Source organism: Dipodomys merriami, unplaced genomic scaffold, assembly GCF_024711535.1.
Source record: "Dipodomys merriami isolate MVZ:Mamm:240054 unplaced genomic scaffold, mDipMer1.0.p SCAF_322, whole genome shotgun sequence".
NCBI lineage: Eukaryota > Metazoa > Chordata > Mammalia > Rodentia > Heteromyidae > Dipodomys > Dipodomys merriami.
Window position 1 is genome coordinate 376491 of NW_027204738.1, and position 18136 is coordinate 394626.

General features: G+C 47.6%; 1 protein-coding gene across 8 annotated transcripts in view; it reads right to left on the minus strand.

Moving 5' to 3' along the window:
• The window catches only part of LOC138841551 (death-inducer obliterator 1-like), a 56146-nt gene that overhangs the window by 37455 nt on the left and 555 nt on the right, over positions 1-18136 (minus strand). For 2 of the 8 annotated variants that reach the window (XM_070042269.1, XM_070042271.1), the window contains exon 1: positions 7409-7555. The exons of 1 other annotated variant lie outside the window; for it this stretch is intronic. In XM_070042269.1, the coding sequence (XP_069898370.1) occupies positions 7409-7426 (18 nt within the window). In that variant the 5' untranslated portion in view covers positions 7427-7555. 5 more of the 8 variants (XM_070042262.1, XM_070042265.1, XM_070042261.1 and 2 more) reach the window with 5 other exon arrangements.

Here is an 18136-nt window from a genome sequence, read left to right on the forward strand (position 1 = left end):
GAACAAATGCAGTAGTGATACTTACTAGATACAATGTTGAAAATGAACTAACTATATAACCTGTAGGTGGGGGTGGGAGAGAAAAACTGAGAGTATGAGGGAAGGCTGATATTGTTAAAAAAAGAAATGTACTCTGACATGTAACCATAACTCCTCTGTTCATCACCTTACAATAACGAATACAAAAATTATACATTTTTCAAAAATTGCAAAAAGAACTTCAAATTACTTAATTCCCATTCCTACTAAATGCAACTAGGGGTAATGCAATGAAGTCTTAGTGGTTAAAAAAAAAAAAAAAGCAATTCAAGTATTTTGGGTCTTAGTGCCTATTCCTACTCTTTAAAGAAGGAAGACCCCAGCTGAGCACTGTGGCTTGCACCTGTAACCCTACTGGCTAGCGTTGGGGAGAGGGTGGTTCAAGCCGGCCTCTGGGCAAAGAAAGTATGAGACTGAATCTCAACAGAAAAAGGCAAGTGTGGTAGCATGCACTTGCATCCCAGTTACTATAAGAAGCAGGCTGGCAAGGCAAAAGCCAGACCTTATGTCACCAATAACCAGGAGAGAGAGCTGGAAGTATGGCTTAAGCAAATGAGTGCCTGCCAGGCAAGCTCAAAATCCAGAGTTCAAACCTCAGTACTGAAAAAGAAGTAACATGCATACATATGTGCACACACACAACACATATATACACGTACACATATACATGCACAAACGCATTATATACACATACACGGGTATAACGAACTTTCATTTACATGGAGTGCATCTATAGGTACTACCAAAAATTTAAATATTAACTGTTTTGTTAAGTCCATTACACATTAACATTTTATTAATGAGAAAAGGAATGTTATTTCCAGAATCACACAATGGTGCTGTTTCATAATTTTGCAAATCTCTGGTTTAATAAAAGATAGCAGGGAGCCAGGTGCCAGTGGCTCACGCTGTAATCCTAGCTACTCAAGAGGCTGAGATCTGGGGTTCAAAGCCAGGAAAGTCTATGAAACTATCTCCACTAAATTATCAAACAAATCCTGAGGTGGAGCTGTGGCTCAAGTGGTAGAACACTAGCCTTGAGCAAAAGCAGCTCAGTCAGTGCCCAGACCCTGAGTTCAAGCCTCAGGACAGCACCAAAACAAACAAACATGACAACCAGAGCTGGGATATGACAAGTAGTAGAGTGCAAGCACAAGGACCAGTGTTCAAATCCCAGTACTGCCCAAATAAAACACAGCAGACTCCCTACATTCTATTTACTGATACATATCGTTTGGATAAAATATATGAAGCCTTGCTTTACAAAAGTCTGCCATTAGAAAAGAGAGGAGTATTTTAACAATCTCTTCACCCAATTGTGGGTATTCTTTGGTATCAACAAGTACCGGCTGGGTTCTGAAACCACATCAATGATTTTTTCATGTTCTTAGGTGAAAATCTGTCAAAACTTTAGCATCTTTCACCCACATGATGCCAATGGGTCATTTAGAAAGAGCAGCTTACTGAATTAAGCAGACCATATAAAAAGAAAGCAAATTTGTGAATGTGCACAGATCGCCCGAGAACTGCTTAAATTACAGGGAAGCCATCAAGTTCACAATGGCAGACATAAGTTTCCCAAAACTCAAATTTTGGCTCAAAAGCACAATTCTATTATTATTATTTTTTGGTCGGTCGTGGGGCTTGAACTCTGGGCTTGGGCACTGTCCCTGCGCTCTTCAGCTCAAGGTGAGCGCTCTACTACTTGGGCCTCAGTGCCACTTCCGGTTTTTTAGTGGTTTAGTGGAGAAGAGTCTCACGGACTTTCCTGCCCGGTTGGCTTTGAACCGCGATCCTCAGATCTCAGCCTCCTGAGTAGCTAGGATGACAGGCGGGAGCCACCGGTGCCCGGCTCAAAAGCACAAATTTTATCGATGGCAAGAAGTAATTAGTTTTCTTGTGGCTCATTCATTTGGAGAAGCTGCCTGAGAACTGCTCCATGTGTCTTCACTTATGTCCCCAGTGCTGGGGTGGGTGTACCATTCCTTTCAGAGAAGCCAAAGGAAGGCACATGTGAGGGTCAAATCAGCACTGCAGTGGTTCACCAAGGCATTCTTAGGAGCCTCAGCGGGAGCACAGGGTCCTGGTGCTCACTCAGGGAGGCTTACCACTTGGACTATTACTGCAGCAAGTTCCCCTGAGAACACAACAGAGAGCTCTGGATATACATTGTTATTTCTACTGGGTATGTGCCTGGGCAGAGACTTCAATGAAGTGCTCTGCAACCATCCCTAATTGCCTTCAGATCCCCCAACTCAGCAAAACATTACCCGCCACAGTGGATTAACTAAAGAAGTAAAACACAACCTCCAAAATGGTAAATACTACTTAAACTCCTATTAATTACTAATTATTACAGAAAACATTAATACAGTATTAAAATATTTTAAATTTGGGTGTCAGTGGCATACACCTGTAATCTTAGCTTACTCAGAAGGATGAGATGGGAGGATTATAGTTCAAGGCCAGCCCAGCAGGAAATCCACGAGGCTCATATCTCCAATTAAGCACTAAAAATCCATAGTGCTAGTCTTAAGCAAAAATGCTCAGGGACAGTGTCGAGGCTCAAGTCCCACAACCAGAGTGCACATACAATATATTTTATTTAAACATTAGAGGTGCATGGCTTTACATACACACACACAATTAAACATAATATCACACACATAATTAAACATAATAATTACAAGAACACGTTAATACTCTAATTCTGTAGAGGTAAATAATGTAAACTAGATTTAACACAACCTCCAGGGATCAATCTCTGAGGCACCTTGAAATGTAGTAATTACAGTAAAGTCCTTGTATTCAGCCAGACAACCCAGGAAAACAACAAAGACTGCAGACCAAAAAGTTAACTGACTATTTGGCCCACCTGGGGGCAAAACATCAAGTCCTTTGAACTTCAGTTACCCACCAAACAGTATTTAAAACAATTTTAAACTTGGAGGCAATTCTGCATTTTGACTTCTGACTCATTAAGGGTCTTTTGTCTAGATGACATTTTGTTATGTAGATGAGGGAACACAGAAGATACTAAAGTTCTTTGTGAAAAGTAAAAGATTACCCAAGAAAAAAATTTAATTGCTTTGTAAACATTACAAGTAGCAAATCAGAATATGCCTAGAAAATTCAAACAATATCTGGAAAGTGGAAAGCTTCCCTTCCTGCCCTCGGAAATAGCTACTTGCAATCACCTCTGAACCACAGGCTGCTGTGCTCAGTATTCCTGGCATGGAACCCCAAGGTACACAGTAGCAAAAACCATGCTCATCCATCACACACATTGTTTGGGCCACCAGGACCTACACAGAATCTGACTCAACAGTACAAACTACATATACATCCTTTAGTATCCATGCTGTCAAAAAGGGCCCTCGTTTCCAGGAATAGCTGTGAACACAGAAGACACAGTCTGTGGTTCCAGTAGTTACAGATATTCTGATCCCTCCTCTGACCTACCTGCCATGGCATGACTCGATATCCACTTTTGTCCGTCTCTGTGCTCCAAGTGTACTAGACTGGTTGGGGGTTTAACTCAATGGCCCTATCCATCTCTGTCCTTTTTCCTTTTCCCTACTGCAATAGAAGTGCTGCTAGACCCAGTGAGAGGGTATGTATGTTTATCTTCATAAACAAAATCTACTTTCCCAGATGTTGAGGATCAATTACTTTTCAACTCTTCTCAACAATATTTTTAATTGCTATTGAGAGTAACTATCAAAAGGTGGTTTGATGAAAGCTATCACACAACACTAATAAAGCATTATGTGTCCTTTTCACTGTGATTCTCAGAGTTATACTGAGTTTTCAAAAGCTAAATGACAGTGACAGTATTACTTCAACTAGAGATAGATATACAGATGTAAGAAACCAGCTGTGGTCAGTTAAGATTTGCAGAACAACACTAAAGGTCAGCTTCCTTTTTAAATTGCTCTGGACTTGGAAAAAAATCTATATGGACATATTAGGTTGAAACCCCTTTATTTGAAACAATAAAAAAAGAGGAAAAGGAAAAAAATAAGTTATTGGGGTCGTGGGGGGGGGGGAGGTAGGAGTACTAAGTTCTGCTACAGTGGCTGGTGTGGAGGGAACAGAGCACAGAGATCCCAGGTGTGACTGGAAGGGCTGATGCTGGATCTACTCTTTCACCCAGTCAGGGTTCCAAGGACAGTGGTTAGCAATGCTGCAGTACTTAATCTCCTCCCTCCCAGCCCTTTCTTATGGCGTTTCCAGTGATTACTCAGAGAAGCCTGCTACCTAAATTTAGAATAAGCCTTCTCTTAGAAGCATTTACTCTAGGAGGCAGAGCTGTAGTTATGAGGTTATCAGGATCTCTGGCCACAGCCTAAAGTCTAGGGTATGCGAGTGCATACCTGTATGTGTATTCTGGAACTCAGGATCTGGGCACTGTCCCTAAGCACCTTTGTTCAAGGCTAGTGTTCTCAACCAGTTGTGGAACTTGAACTCTGGGCCTGGGCCTGATCCCTCAGCTATTCAAGGTGAACACTCTATCTCTTGAGCCACAGTGCCACTTCCGTTTTCTGAGTGGTTTATTGGAGATAAGAGTCTCATGTTCTTTTCCTGCCTGGTCTGGCTTTGAACCTCGATCCTCAGATCTCAGCCTCCTGAGTAGCTATGATTTCAGGCATGAGCCACAGTTCCACTTGCAGCTGTCTGCTGGTTAATTGGAGATCGTTTCTCTAGCTTTCTTGCCTGGGCAGGCTTCAAACTGTGATCCACAGAACCATGAGCTCACCCATGAAGGTCAGCCTAAGGGGTCTTGGAAAATCAAGCCAGGAAACAACTTTGCATTTCTTTTTTTTTTCTTTTCTCTGCCTGGATTCTTTTTTTTTTTTTGATTTAATTTTATTTTATTTGTGAACATACTGTACAGAGGGGTTACAATTACATGGGCAGGATAATGCGTACATTTCTTACCAAGCATTGCACCCTCCTCCTTTGGTTTCAACTTTGCATTTCATCTGGAATGATCTTTCCCTTCCCTGAGACTGGTCAAGGTCAATGTCTACTTTTACTGATTGATAGGTATGGGAGCAGTGAGAACATCCAATGTTTTCAACAAGGAGTGCTGGTGCCAGTAACAGGATTTCTTGTACCAACTTTTGTAAATCTATGCATAGCTGAGTTCCAGTCAAGGCTTCTGAGGAAGTGAAGACGTAACTTTCCAGTAACTTACTCATCAGTGGTACATGGGGACAGACAAGTGGCACAAGTGACAAGACAGGATATGTCACTACTAAAGACATGTTAAAAGAGAAAAACACTATTGTTTTCAAGTTACAATCTAACAACTCCAGAGTTCCTGTCTACCAGTTCATCTCCGCTGGGGTGAGGGCCTGAGGGCTTCTGGCAGACAGCTCTCTAGGCACAGATCAGATTCCTTATTCCAGATCCTACTCCCAGCAGCAGACCTCCCCTACGATTCCTTTTCAACCCTAGCCATTTAGGCTAGGCAGGGCAGGGCAAGTCCGTGGGCAGGCAAGTATGAGAGGATAGGCGTTAAAGTGTTTAATCCTGGCTACAAATTACCATTGGTGAAATAGGCTGGGACAATGCCAGTGTGTTTCCTAAAAGGTTTTCCAAAGCACGATTTGGTCAAGTGCCAAATCAGCACCAAACTTAGCAAATATGCAACAAGTCAATATCACTCATCAAAGTGACAGGATCTGTTGGCAGAGTTTGGAGAATCGGGCCCTCTAAAGTGAGTCCCTCTCCTCTCTGGGGCTTCAATTCAGGGTCTGGATGCTGTCCCTGAGCTTGTTTTGCCGAAGGCTAGCAGCACTTCTAACACTTGAGCCATAATTCCATTTCCAGCTTTTTGGAGGCTAATCAGAGGTTAAGAGTCTTACAGGTTTTCCTGCCTGGACTGGTTTTGAACCACAATCCTCATATCTCAACCTTCAAATTAGCTAGGATTGAAGATATGCACCTGGCTAAAATGACTTTCTTTTAACATGTATTTACCACCATTTGCTTAAATGCTAGGTATAGGGGATAGAGTGTCAACCCTGTCTTAGGGAGATGTAGGACTGCTTCCCTTTTACTTAAGATTAATTTATGAGGGTGTACACACCAGGCCCCCCCCCCCAAAGGTGACAAAATGAACACTAATGTTTGTCATGAGATGACTAGTTTGAAAAATCAAGAAACACCCACAGGATGAAGTTATTTAGGACATAAAGGATGATGGCTGGGTGACAGTGGCTCAGGCTCCAGGCTACTCAAGAGCCTGAGATCTGAGGATGGCGGTTCAAAGCCAGCCTGGGCAGGAAAGTCCATGAGACTCTATCTCCAGTTAACCACCAGAAAACTGGAAATCCCACTGTGGCTCAAATGGTAGAGTGCTAGCCTTGAGCTGAAGAGCTGAGGGACAGAACCCAGGCCCAGAGTTCAAGTGCCATCACTGACAAAAAAAAAAGCCAGAAGTGGTGATGTGGCTCAAGTGGTAAGAGCACTAACCTTGAGTACAAAGAGGCTCAGGGACCGTGGCCCAGGCCCTCAAGCCCCAGGACCAGCAAAATATATAAATACATAAAAATAACAAAGGATGATGAATCCCAACATTTCCTGCCATGCATGGATTTCCCACCACAGGGTGAAAACAGTGGTGACAAGAAGCCTACAGGGAAACATCCCCCCAAATGCACACCTGTTATGAACACAGCAGGGCTCCCCTTCAAGTGTGTTTAACAGTTTTTATATGTTACTCAAACTTTATCTCTATTACCTTTGTAACCCAAGCATACCAATCATTTTATTGAAGGAAAAATTAATTCACCTTTCTTTCTTCTTTTTTTTTTGTCAGTCATGGGTTTGAACTTGGAGCCTGGGCACTGCCCCAGAGCTCTTTTGCTCAAGGCCAGCAGTCTACCACTTTGAGCCACAATGCCACTTCCATAATCCATCTTTTTATAAAGATAAATACAATCATATGAAAAATCAAAACCCAGAACCTAAATCTGACACCTTAAAGGAGAGGTACAAAACGGTACAAATTACCATTGGTGAAATAAGCAGGGACAATGCCTATTTGTACTTCATCTACATACAGGTTAATCACAATAAATTGCACAAGTACAGCTACAAAATTCTTTTAAAAATGTACAACTAACTAACTACCCATCCAACTTTCCTTATTTCCCACAAAGTTGCCACCGCCCCCCCCCCCCCCAAGCCTGAGGAACACGGCCTTCCTCACAGACAGACAAGTCTGTGTACTTACACAACATGAACTGAATTCAGACTGTGCTTTGACCTCTTTCCCAATGAGCAGGCCGCCTTGGCCGGTAAGCACAGACCCTCGTAGTCACGGAACACTAGCCATAAAGAGAGCATTAGTGCGTACTGTGAGGAGCCCCGCCATTCAGGTCCCAAGTTCGAAAGGGGCTTCCCTTGGGGGAAACGTCTAAGGACGTCAGCGTCCCCCAGGCTGGGAGCGGCGCCCAGAGCGCGGCCGGGGAGGCCCGCGGCGCCGCAATCGCCGCCCCCACGCACCGCAGGGCTGGTCCTGGGGCCGCTCCGCACGGGGGGCACCAGCGGGTCCTCCGGCTCGCCGACGACAAACGCCAATCCCACACGAGGCCGCCGGGCCGCCGCGTGGACGGGCCGCGCACAATGGCCCGGCTCCTGGCGGCCATTGTGACGCCCGCGGCCGCGCGGCGCAGGGGGGAGGCGGGGAGGGCACGGGGGACGGGGACGGGCGGGCGGGCGGCGGCCCGGCGCACTTCACCTGGCACTGGCGTCGTCTCCTCGGGACGCCCGGCCGGCCGCTCTCGGCGGCCCAACGCCCACGGCGTCCGCGGGCCGGAAGGGAGCCCCGGGCCGCCGGGGTCGGGCCGCCGCCGGTCCCACCCGAGGGCGCCAAGGCGCCCCGCACCACAGCCCGCGGCGCGGCGGGAGCCGGGGCCCGGCCGACCCCGGCCCGCGAGCGTGACGCCCGAGGCCGCGCCCGGCGGCCCGCGGCCGCCATCTTCCCGGCGGGAGCGGCTCCGCGCGGGCTCGGCTCCCGCCGCCGGGCTGGGCACCGGCTCCGCCCGCGTCCGAGGGCGGCCCGCTCGGCGCCCGCCTCCCCGCCGAGCCCGAGCACTCACCGTGGCCGCCGGGGCCCGCAGCCACTTCGACGCCGCCGCGGGGCCGGATCGGTGCGGCGCGCGACGGGCGGCGGCCACCGAGACGACGAGGCTAGAGCGGCGCCCGGGCGCCGAAGGAGGGCGGCGGGCGCAGGCGCGCGCGCGCGCGGGCGGGGCCGCTCTAGGCCGCCGCGTCTCGGGCCGAAGCCCCAGGGCGTGCCGAGCGGGCAGAGGCCGCCGCCTGGGGAACTTCCCGGGGCGGCCCCGGGCGTCCGACCCCTGGAGCCGGGGACCGCGCCACTCCCTCGGCGCCCGGGCCGCCGGGACAGGGGCCCGGACGTCACTCCCCGGGCGCGGGCTCGCGCCGCCGGCGACACGGCCCCCCGCCCCCGCCCCGGGCAGCCGGGGCCACGGCCCCCCGGAGGGGCCGCCGAGGCTTTCGGGGAACGGCTCCCAGGGCGGCACGCACTGCGGACTGCCTGGGCTGGGGAGGCTCGGCGGTAGAGCGCCTGCCTCGTATGCACGAGGCCCTGGGTTCGAGTCCTCAGCACCACAGAAGCAGAAAAGGCCGGCAGTGGCGCTGTGGGTCACGTGGCAGAGCGCCGGCCCGGAGCCGGGAGCCGGGAGCCGGGGAGCCGGGGGACGGCGCCCAGGCCGGAGTTCAGGCCCACGACCGACCAAACAACAACAAAACCAGACCGGCTCCCGCAGCTGCGGTCGGCCTTGGTGGGATCTGCGGGGGAGGCCCCGCTTCCTCCTCATCTGAGGGAGGTTTGGTCTGCAAACCCGGGGTAGGCAGGGAGTTTAGCGCCTGGAAGATGGGCAGGAGGAGGTGGACCTGGACCCCCTCAGTCCTCCACCTAGCCTCTTCGGCTGAGGCTCTTTAAATGAAGCAAGACCCAGAGCAAGTTTTTTCAGCAAGGTGAGTCTTTAGATTTTTAACTTGGGGGTGCAGTTTCAGACCGGGCCTTCAAAAGAAGCGCTGGCAGAATAGAAAGGGGAGACCAGGAACTACAAGCTCAAAGCCCAGGGAACGGGAAGGGAGCGGAAGCAGTATGGTCTCCCTCCCTCCCACCCTGTTTGGGCACTCCTCCCTGGTTATTTGCTGTCATTCCTCTCCATAGAGAAAAAGACGAAAATGTAGAGGTATTATTAAATTAAACTATTAGCCAAGGGATAACTCCTAAAAACCTATTTTAAAAGTAAAACCCCGCCAGGCACCCATGGCTCACACCTGTATTCTAGCTACTCAGGTGGCTGAGATCTGAAGATCAGTCAGCCGGGACAGAAAAGTCCATGAGAATCTTATCTCTAGTAAACCACTTAGAAAAAGACAGAAGTGGCACTGTAGCTCAAGTGGTAGTGCTAGCCTTGAGCACGAAGAGGCTCAGGGGCAGTGCCCAGGCCCTGAGTTCAAGCTCCCAGCCCCACCAAAAAAAAAAAAAAAGAAAGTAAAACCCAGAAGACAAATTATCTGGACTTAAAATTCCTTTGGATACCATCCATTTAAAACATAAAGAGAAGGGAAAAACAATTATTTCCTAAGTCCTTCAATGCACCACCAAAACCTAGACACAGCTTGAAAGTGCTCCAGGGGCTGGCCGGCCAGCAGGGCAGAAGCTTACTAGATGGACACCCCACTCAGAGCCAGAGAAATTCCAAAGCACAGGGCTGGAGTTCCATAATCCACTCTTTTGCTGTGTGTGTCCTGGGGCTTGAACTCAGGTCCTGGGCACTGTCCCTGAGCTTTTTCTGCTCAAGGCTAACACTCTACCACTTTGAGCCATAGCTCTACTTCTGGTTTTCTTATTAATTGGAAATAAGAATCTCACAAGCCAGGAGCTGGTGGCTCACACCTGTAACCCTAGCTACTCAGGAGGCTGAGATCTGAGGATCACAGTTCAAAGCCAGCCCTGGCAGGAAAGTCTGTGAAACCCTTATCTCCAGTAAACCACCAGAAAACCACAAGTGGCTCTGTGGCTCAAGTGGTGAGTGCTCACCTTGAGCTGAAGAGCTGAGGGACAGCGCCCAGGCCCAGAGTTCAAGCCCATGACTGACCAAAAAAAAAAGTCTCACAGGCTATCTTGCCTTGACCCTCAGCTGTCAGCCTCCTGAGTAATTAGGATTACAGGCATGAACCACTGGCGCCTGGCTCCATAATCCTTTTTAAGATGGGTATAGTGGCGGTCACAGGCAGAGACGGGAGGATCTAAAATTCCAGGCTACACAGACTGTCTTAGAAAAAAATTAGAACTAAAAAAAGCCCATGCAGAACAGCCTGTGTGAACACTGTTCCGGGATTGGCCCCGCAAAATGCCCAATCCCAAATGAGAACACTAAGGCAGAAGCAGCCAGCAGTGGCCAAAAAGGGACTCACGCCGCCAGCTTTTGATGAACTCACTTGTGATCACAGACCTGGTGCACCAGGACTCCGGAGGAGGGAAAGAACAAATAGTAGGGAAGGCAGGAGGGGACATGGAAGAGGGGCACAGGCAGGGGAGGACTGGAATCCAAACACCAGACACCTCAGGCCTCTCAGGCCCTCTGCTTGGGCCTCCCAGTTTGGAGGGCCCCAGTAGAAACTGCTCACAACTTGGGGACAGCAATAGCAGGGCCAGTGCTCACAGGGCTTGCCATGCTCTTGTGGCTGACCCCTGCAGAAGCACACGCAGCCAGACTCTTACCAGAGCAGGGTATGTTCTTTCCTCTTTCCAGGGCCCAGCAGCTACGGACCTTGGTACTTAAGAGCCATGTTTTTAACACTTAAGGAATGAAACAGGAGCATGCGCAGATTAATTGCAAGACACCCCCAACCATTCATTAGGAACAGACTACAGATTCCCCAGAGCAGCCCAGTCCTCGTACCCAGAATCTCCAAATCTGAAGAGGTCCAAGTCTTCTATGTAAAGTGGTTTGACTTATCTACATAGAACCTATATGCAACATCTAGAGATAAGTTATCTGGATATTTACCCTTACACCTAACACAATGTAAATGCTAGATGGATACTATGATATATTGTTTAGGGAACAATTTTTAAAAAGGTCAGTTGTGTTCAATACCACTTCAGTTTTCCTGAGAGACAGAGACACAGAGGGAGTATGGGGGTAGAGGGGAGAGAATGTCTCAGAGTTTCACTATGGTGGAGCTCAGGCTAGCCTTGATTCTCACTCTTTCTGCTTCAGCTCCTAAGGTGAGACAAACACCATCATCACATTTGGCTCTCTGAATATTTCAGACCACAACTAGTTAAGTCTACAGATGTAGAACATGTTCTGCTGAAAATTTAGACGGACCAGATAGCTCTGTTAATTTTGAACCCAGGATATGACACATGCTAAGCAAGTTCTCTGTAAGACCAGCTATCTTTTCAACAGTTAACTATTTGTTAACTCTAGATGAATCTACGTTCTGGGAACAACCCACTCACAATCAACTTAGCTCTTCTCCCAGAGGCAAAAAGCACAGTACAGCACTATTCTTCCACTCCCCTTTAAAGAACACAGCGGGTGAAAATTCTCAGGCAGATCTTTGACAGTAAGTGCAAATACTGCATTCTAATAGCACCATCAGAAAAGGCAGCTTCAGAAAGTACCCATTGAGGTAAGCTGAATGCTGTTTTGACAACCAACCATCACAGTAGCAGTGTGCACTGGGAGGGATAAGGGACTGGAAAGCTGAAAAAGAGCAAGAAAATAAAACAATTCATAGAAAAACATAGGACTCCAACCTAAACTGCTTCAACTTCAAAGAACTTCAGAAAGTCAGCTGTGATATGTAATGGACATATATGTTTGGGTAATAACTGAAGCAATTTCTTTAGATAAAAGAATAGAAAATATGGGAGAAGAAATGACTCCCATTAATGGTGTACAGACAATTCAAACACAATGTTACTAGAGACCTATGCCATCACTAACTTGTCTTATCTAGAAAGCCAAGAAGAGATGGATCTTGATCTCTTTGGCCTTTGTAGGTTACTCAAGACCTACAGAAGTATGTATGCATATGGATACACATTGTAAGGGTTCTAAGAGCAGACATAACACACCCACACACAGATTTATGACAATCTATGAAGCAAAAAGGAACTGCATATAAAACAGGAAACTGAATCCAGATGTGTTATCAGTTCTATCATTTTCCAGAGACACTTAGAATATAAAGTATTTTCATATTTCCTTATAATAAAACCCATTAAATAAAACACATGAATACAGAACCATTTGCTTTTACCTCTGAGAATGTCTCATGCTAACCTGAGATGTCTTTTTCCTGAATTCAGTGAAAAGTAAATTCAACTTCAGAAGGCATTAAAAAAAAAACATTTTTTTTGTGTGTGTGTCCGGTTGTGGGGCCTGAGCTCTGGGCCTGGGCGCTGTCCCTCAGCTCTTCAGCTCAAGGCGAGCACCCTGCCACTTGAGTCACAGCGCCACTTCCGGCTTTTTTCTTTTTGCATATATGGTGCTGAGGAATCGAACCCAGGGCCTCAGGCATGCAAGGCAAGCGCTCTACCACTGAGCCACCTTCCCAGCCCCCCCCAAAATCATTTCTTAAATATGTTTTTACCTCCAGTTTTTAAAGGAACACATGAAGAAAGAAAAAAAAGAAAGCCTTTCACAGATTTTGACAGAAAAGCAATTTAAGAGTAAGAAACTCCCCATGTAGAAAACTGAAACTAGATCATTGTCCCTTGTCCGGTACTACAATCAATTCAAAGTTCTATTTCTTAATATAACTGCTCAAACTCTCAAACCACCATGGGAAAACACTGGAAGAGGCGTGGGCAGCCATGTCCTGAATAGGACTCCAGCCTCAGCAAGAGCAGAACTGGCAAATGGGACTTCATGAAACTAAAAACCTTGTGCACAGCTAAGGAAACCTTCCATGGCATCAAGACACAGCCTACAGAATGTGAGAAAATCTTTGCTAGCTATATATTTGAAAAGGCACTAATGACCAGAACATACAGGGAGTTCAAAATCTGACCTCATGTGATGGTCAATTAAGGTGCAGACACATTGAAAATATTTTAGGAAATTACTTCCAGTTAAGCATATAATGTATATATAAAACATAAATTTTGTGTTTATACTTGGTTCAACCCAGGATACTCATTATGTATACATATACATACATACATACACACATACATATATATATATATATATATATATATATATATATTTTTTTTTTTTTTTCTGTGTGTACCAGTCCTGGGGCTTTTCCTGAGCTTATTGCCCCAGGCTAGCACTCTACCACTTGAGCCACAGTGCCACTTTTGGCTTTTTCTTCTTATGAAACCCAGGGCTTATGCATGCTAGACAAGCATTCTACCTCTAAGCCACACTCCCAGCCCCTGTATATGCAATATTAAAAAAAAAAAAAAAACATCTGAAATACTGCTGGTCCCAAGTACTCTGGAAAAGGGATATTCACCCGTACTATTTAATTCCTGTTCTGATCTAGCTCAAAAATAAGACGTTAAAAATGCAAGGGAGTGGTGTTGAGAGCATCAGTGGGAACAAGGCTGTGCTCACACATTTCCAAAGGAACATCAAAAAAGGTATGTTAGCTTTATTCTGAATTTCAATAAATCAATATGCAGGAATTACCCTTCCCATACCAAAATCATTTTGAACTTCAAACTAAATCAATAGCTTATAAAATTTAGAAACTGATCTGTAGTAGGGTTCTGGTGGCTCATGCCTGTAATCCTAGTGACCCAGGAGGCTGAGATCTGAGGATCCTGGTTCAAAGCCAGCCTGGATAGGAAGGTCCGTGAGCCTCTTATCTCCAATAAACCACTCAGAAAACTGGAAGTGGGGGGCTGGGATGGTGTCTCAGTGGAGCGCTTGCCTTGCATGTATGAATCCCTGGGTTCAATTCCTCAGCATCACATAAGCAGAAAAAGCCGGATGTGGCGCTGTGGCTCAAGTGGTAGAGCACTAGCCCTGACCTCAAGAGTGGAGGGACAGCTCCCAGGCCCAGAGTTCAAGCCCCACAACCAATCAAAAAAAAGAAATGTGTCTACAGAAGAGTCCGGTTGTACTAATTTGCCTATGAGGGCGAAGGGCCAATGGTTTAGAGAAAAACGCAGACCATGAACCATTCAGTTGGAAGCAGGCGACTCATGCTTGTAATCTCAGCTACTTAGAGCAGGAGATCTGAAGATCAAGGTTTGAAGGGAAGGAGGGGGGAGGAAAGAGGAGAGGAGGAAAGAAGTGGAGGGGATAAGCTCTTAAGGAGTGAATTTGGGGTAGGGGTATAGTAATCAAGTGCCTGCCTAGCAAGTACAGGGGCAGGGGACAGGGGCAAAGGGAAAGCTTTCTTTCTTTTTCTTTGTTAAGGATGGCTAGGCACTGGTGGCTTACACCTGTAATCCTAGCTACTCAGGAGGCTGAGCTGTGAGGATCAAGATTCAAAGCCAGCCCAGGCAAGAAAGTCTGTAAGATTCTTATCTACAATTAACCACTAGAAAACGGGAAGTGGTGGTGTAGCTCAAAGTGGTAGAGTGCTGGTCTTGAGCAAAAGAGCTAGACAGATCCCAGGCTCAAAGCTCAAGCTACATGACCAACAAAGGAAAAAACAAAACACATGTCTCATCTCTACCCAGGGCTTTCCATGCTTCTTCCCTCCCAGACATTTGATTACAACAGTTGTGCTCATGCATTTAAAAAAAAATCCTGGGCTGGGAAGGTGGCTCAGTAGTAGAGCGCTTGCCTTGCATGCCTGAGGCCCTGGGTTCGATTCCTCAGCACCACATAAGCAAAATGAAAAAAGCCGGAGGTGGTGCTGTGGCTCAAGAGGTAGAGCGCTAGCCTTGAACTGAAGAGCTGAGGGGCAGCACCCAGGTGCAGAGTTCAGGCCCCATGACCGGACCCCCCCAAAAAAAAATCCTTAAAATGTATACAAATACAGCCATATACATGTGTACGTGGATAGGTTTAATTAAAAAAATTTTAAGCCGGGCGCTGGTGGCTCATGCCTGTAATCCTAGCTACTCAGGAGGCTGAGATAGGAGGATCGTGGTTCAAAGCCAGCCCGGGCAGGAAAGACGGTGAGACTCCTATCTCCAATAAACCACCAGAAAACCGGAAGTGGCGCTGTAGCTCAAGTGGTAGAGCGCTCGCCTTGAGCTGAAGAGCTGAGGGACAGCACCCAGACCCAGAGTTCAAGCCTCACGACCGACAAAAAAAAAAAAAAAAAAATTTAAATAAGTGAACTTCCAATCCATAAGTAGTGTGTCATGAAATCCTGACCAGCTACTGAACACACAAAGCTGTGCTAAGTGGGTGAACCAAGCAACTGCTACCCCAATGGTGTGTTTGGACATCCTACTGGTCTGTAGGATGGCTTTGCTTTCCCATTTGTTTCCAACAACAAAATGCTGGGTCCAGTTCATATCCCAACTTCAGAAGAAGTCAAAAGTTTAAAAAGAAATCAGAAAAGACAAATATTAACAGAACTTATAACCAGTGCCTAAGTGTAAGGGAAAGGCAACCAGATCAAACAATCCACACTGAAAACACTGTGGAGTCTTGGTGTGTCACTCACACATGGCATCAGAGTACATGCAGCAGTACCTAGTGGTGCATACCTGTAATCCCAACTACTAGGGAGATGGAGGCCAGAGGAACTGGAGTTTGAGGCCAGCCTCCAAATTAACAAGACCTCAAAAACAAAACAAAAACAAATGCCAAGGGCTGGCTCAGAGGTAGAGTGCTTGCCTGGCATGCATGAAGCCCTGGGTTCGATTCCTCAGTACCACATAAACAGAAAATGCCAAAAGTGGTGTGTGGCTCAAGTGGTAGAGCGCTAGCTTTGAGCCAAAGAAACTCAGGACAATACCCAGGCCCTGAGTTCAAGACCCAGGATTGGCAAACAAAACAAAACAAAAAACGAAGGCAAAACCACTTTGAGTTCAATCCCCAATCATTCGCACACGCGTGTGCAAGTGAATAAAGGAGTTCTTAATCCTCGTAACATATTTGCTAAAAAAAAAAAAAAAAAAAAAGCTAAGTTTCTGAGGATTTGGATGGAGGTGTTCACTAACCTGGTGTGCTAATGATCTGAGCAACAACACATGTCTTTTGGCCACTGCTCATGTCTGCTGCCTGTCCTTCCCTCACGCCTGACCACCATAATCAAGCATGTCTCATTCCCACCATGTCACTCAAATGTCTTCCAAGCACCCGCAACTTAAATGTCAGTTTAAACTGGGTGCCGGTGGCTCATGCCTGTCATCCTAGCTACTAAGGAGGCTGAGAGCTGAGGATCACAGTTCAAAGTCAGCCCAGGCAGGAAAGTTCATGTGAGGCTCTTATCTCCAATAAATCTGCCAGAAAACCACAAGTGGCGAGTGGTAGAGCGCTCATCTTGAACTGAAGAGCTCAGAGACAGCACCCAGGCCCAGAGTTCAAGTCCCGCAACCAACCAAAAACAAAAAACAAAACAAATGGCAGTCTAGTGACGGTCCTCTGCTCCTTTCTGCTACTGTAGACAAAGCTAATCACAGCTTCTGGAAACTCTGTGCCTGAGCTCTTTGGCCTTTCCCGGCTGCCTCCACGGGACCACTCTTCTTTAGTGACATGCTGCAGTTCGCTATTCATCATTGTCTCTCTGAATTCATCAACTCTCAGTCTCACCGCTTAACTTCCCCTAGATATCTGGGTGCACCCTTCAGGCACCTTACATTCAACCTGGCCCACACACATTCATCGCCTCTCCCCACACACCTCTGCAGCTGAGGCTAGCACCCAGTGCCTAGAGCTCACTAGGTAAGTGCTCTATCGTGGAGCTACAACCCCAGCCTCCCACCTTCTTCATAAAGCACCTCAGGAGGTGCCGCCCCTTGGCTGGCCAGGATACACATCTCATCACTGTGGACTACTCTTCCTTAGTCCCACAACCTGTCCATCAACAGGGTTGCCCATTACCTTCCTAAGGGAAGTTCTTGTTTCCACTTCTGCCACTGCTGGTTTTGGCTCAGGTCCTTAGTGCCGTTCACTCATTTACTCCTTGAGCTACTTACATACTATTACCAGATATGTCCTACCCTGGTGAACCTTACACTTTTTTTTGGGGGGGGGGTTGGGCGGTGGGATCTCCACATCTGATCAGACATCAGAGACATGGATGGAATGCTAAGAGCTGTGAAGGGTCCAGCTTTGTTTCGGGAAGATTTCCCAAGGAAGCCCCAGCTCTGCTGCTCTACAGAGGAAAGCATTTTAAAAGCATTTTACATAGTGGGCTCAGTTAGTCAGAGACAAGAGTGGTCAGTGTAAAGGAGGAGGGAGAGTGCGCACTGGAGCTTGAACTCAGGGCCTGAACTCTGTCCCTTAGATTTTTTGCTCAAGGCTAGTACTCCACTTGACCTACAGCTCTACTGCTGGCCTTTTGGTGGTTAATTGAAGCGTCTCATCGACTTTCCTGCCGGGAATAGCTATGAACTGAGATCCTCAGCTCTAAGCCTCCTGAGTAGCTAGGATTATAGAGGTGAACCGCGGGGGCTCGGGAGGCCGGAGTAGAGAGCGGGCAGGCTGGGGTTTTTGGCTGCACTCACTTTAGGTAAGCCACCACCGAGTGCTTGAAAGGTATGAAAACAAGAGACAGGGAGGTTTGGAGAAACCACTCCGTCTGCGGTGGCTTTCGGAGGTGAGCAGGCAGGGCTTCTGGGAGGGACACACGGCGCAATCCACCGAAGATGGACTCGGGTCGAGCGCCAGGGCTTCCAGGCAGGCTGGGGGAGGCCCCGGGCCCCGGCATTGGCTGGCTGCTCGGGGCAGGGCCCACCGAGGGCACCGCTGGAGCCTTCCTAGGCCCCCGGGCTGACCCCTGGGCGCCGCCGCTACCGAGTCTGACCACTCGGCGTTGGCGTTTTAAACCGATCTGGATCAGAACTTGGGGCGTGCAGATTCGGCGCGTTCGCTTGTGGGAACCGCCTGCTGACTCGCCTCCACCCAGTCTAGTGGCCGGAGCGGGCGGACTTTCGGGGCGGGAA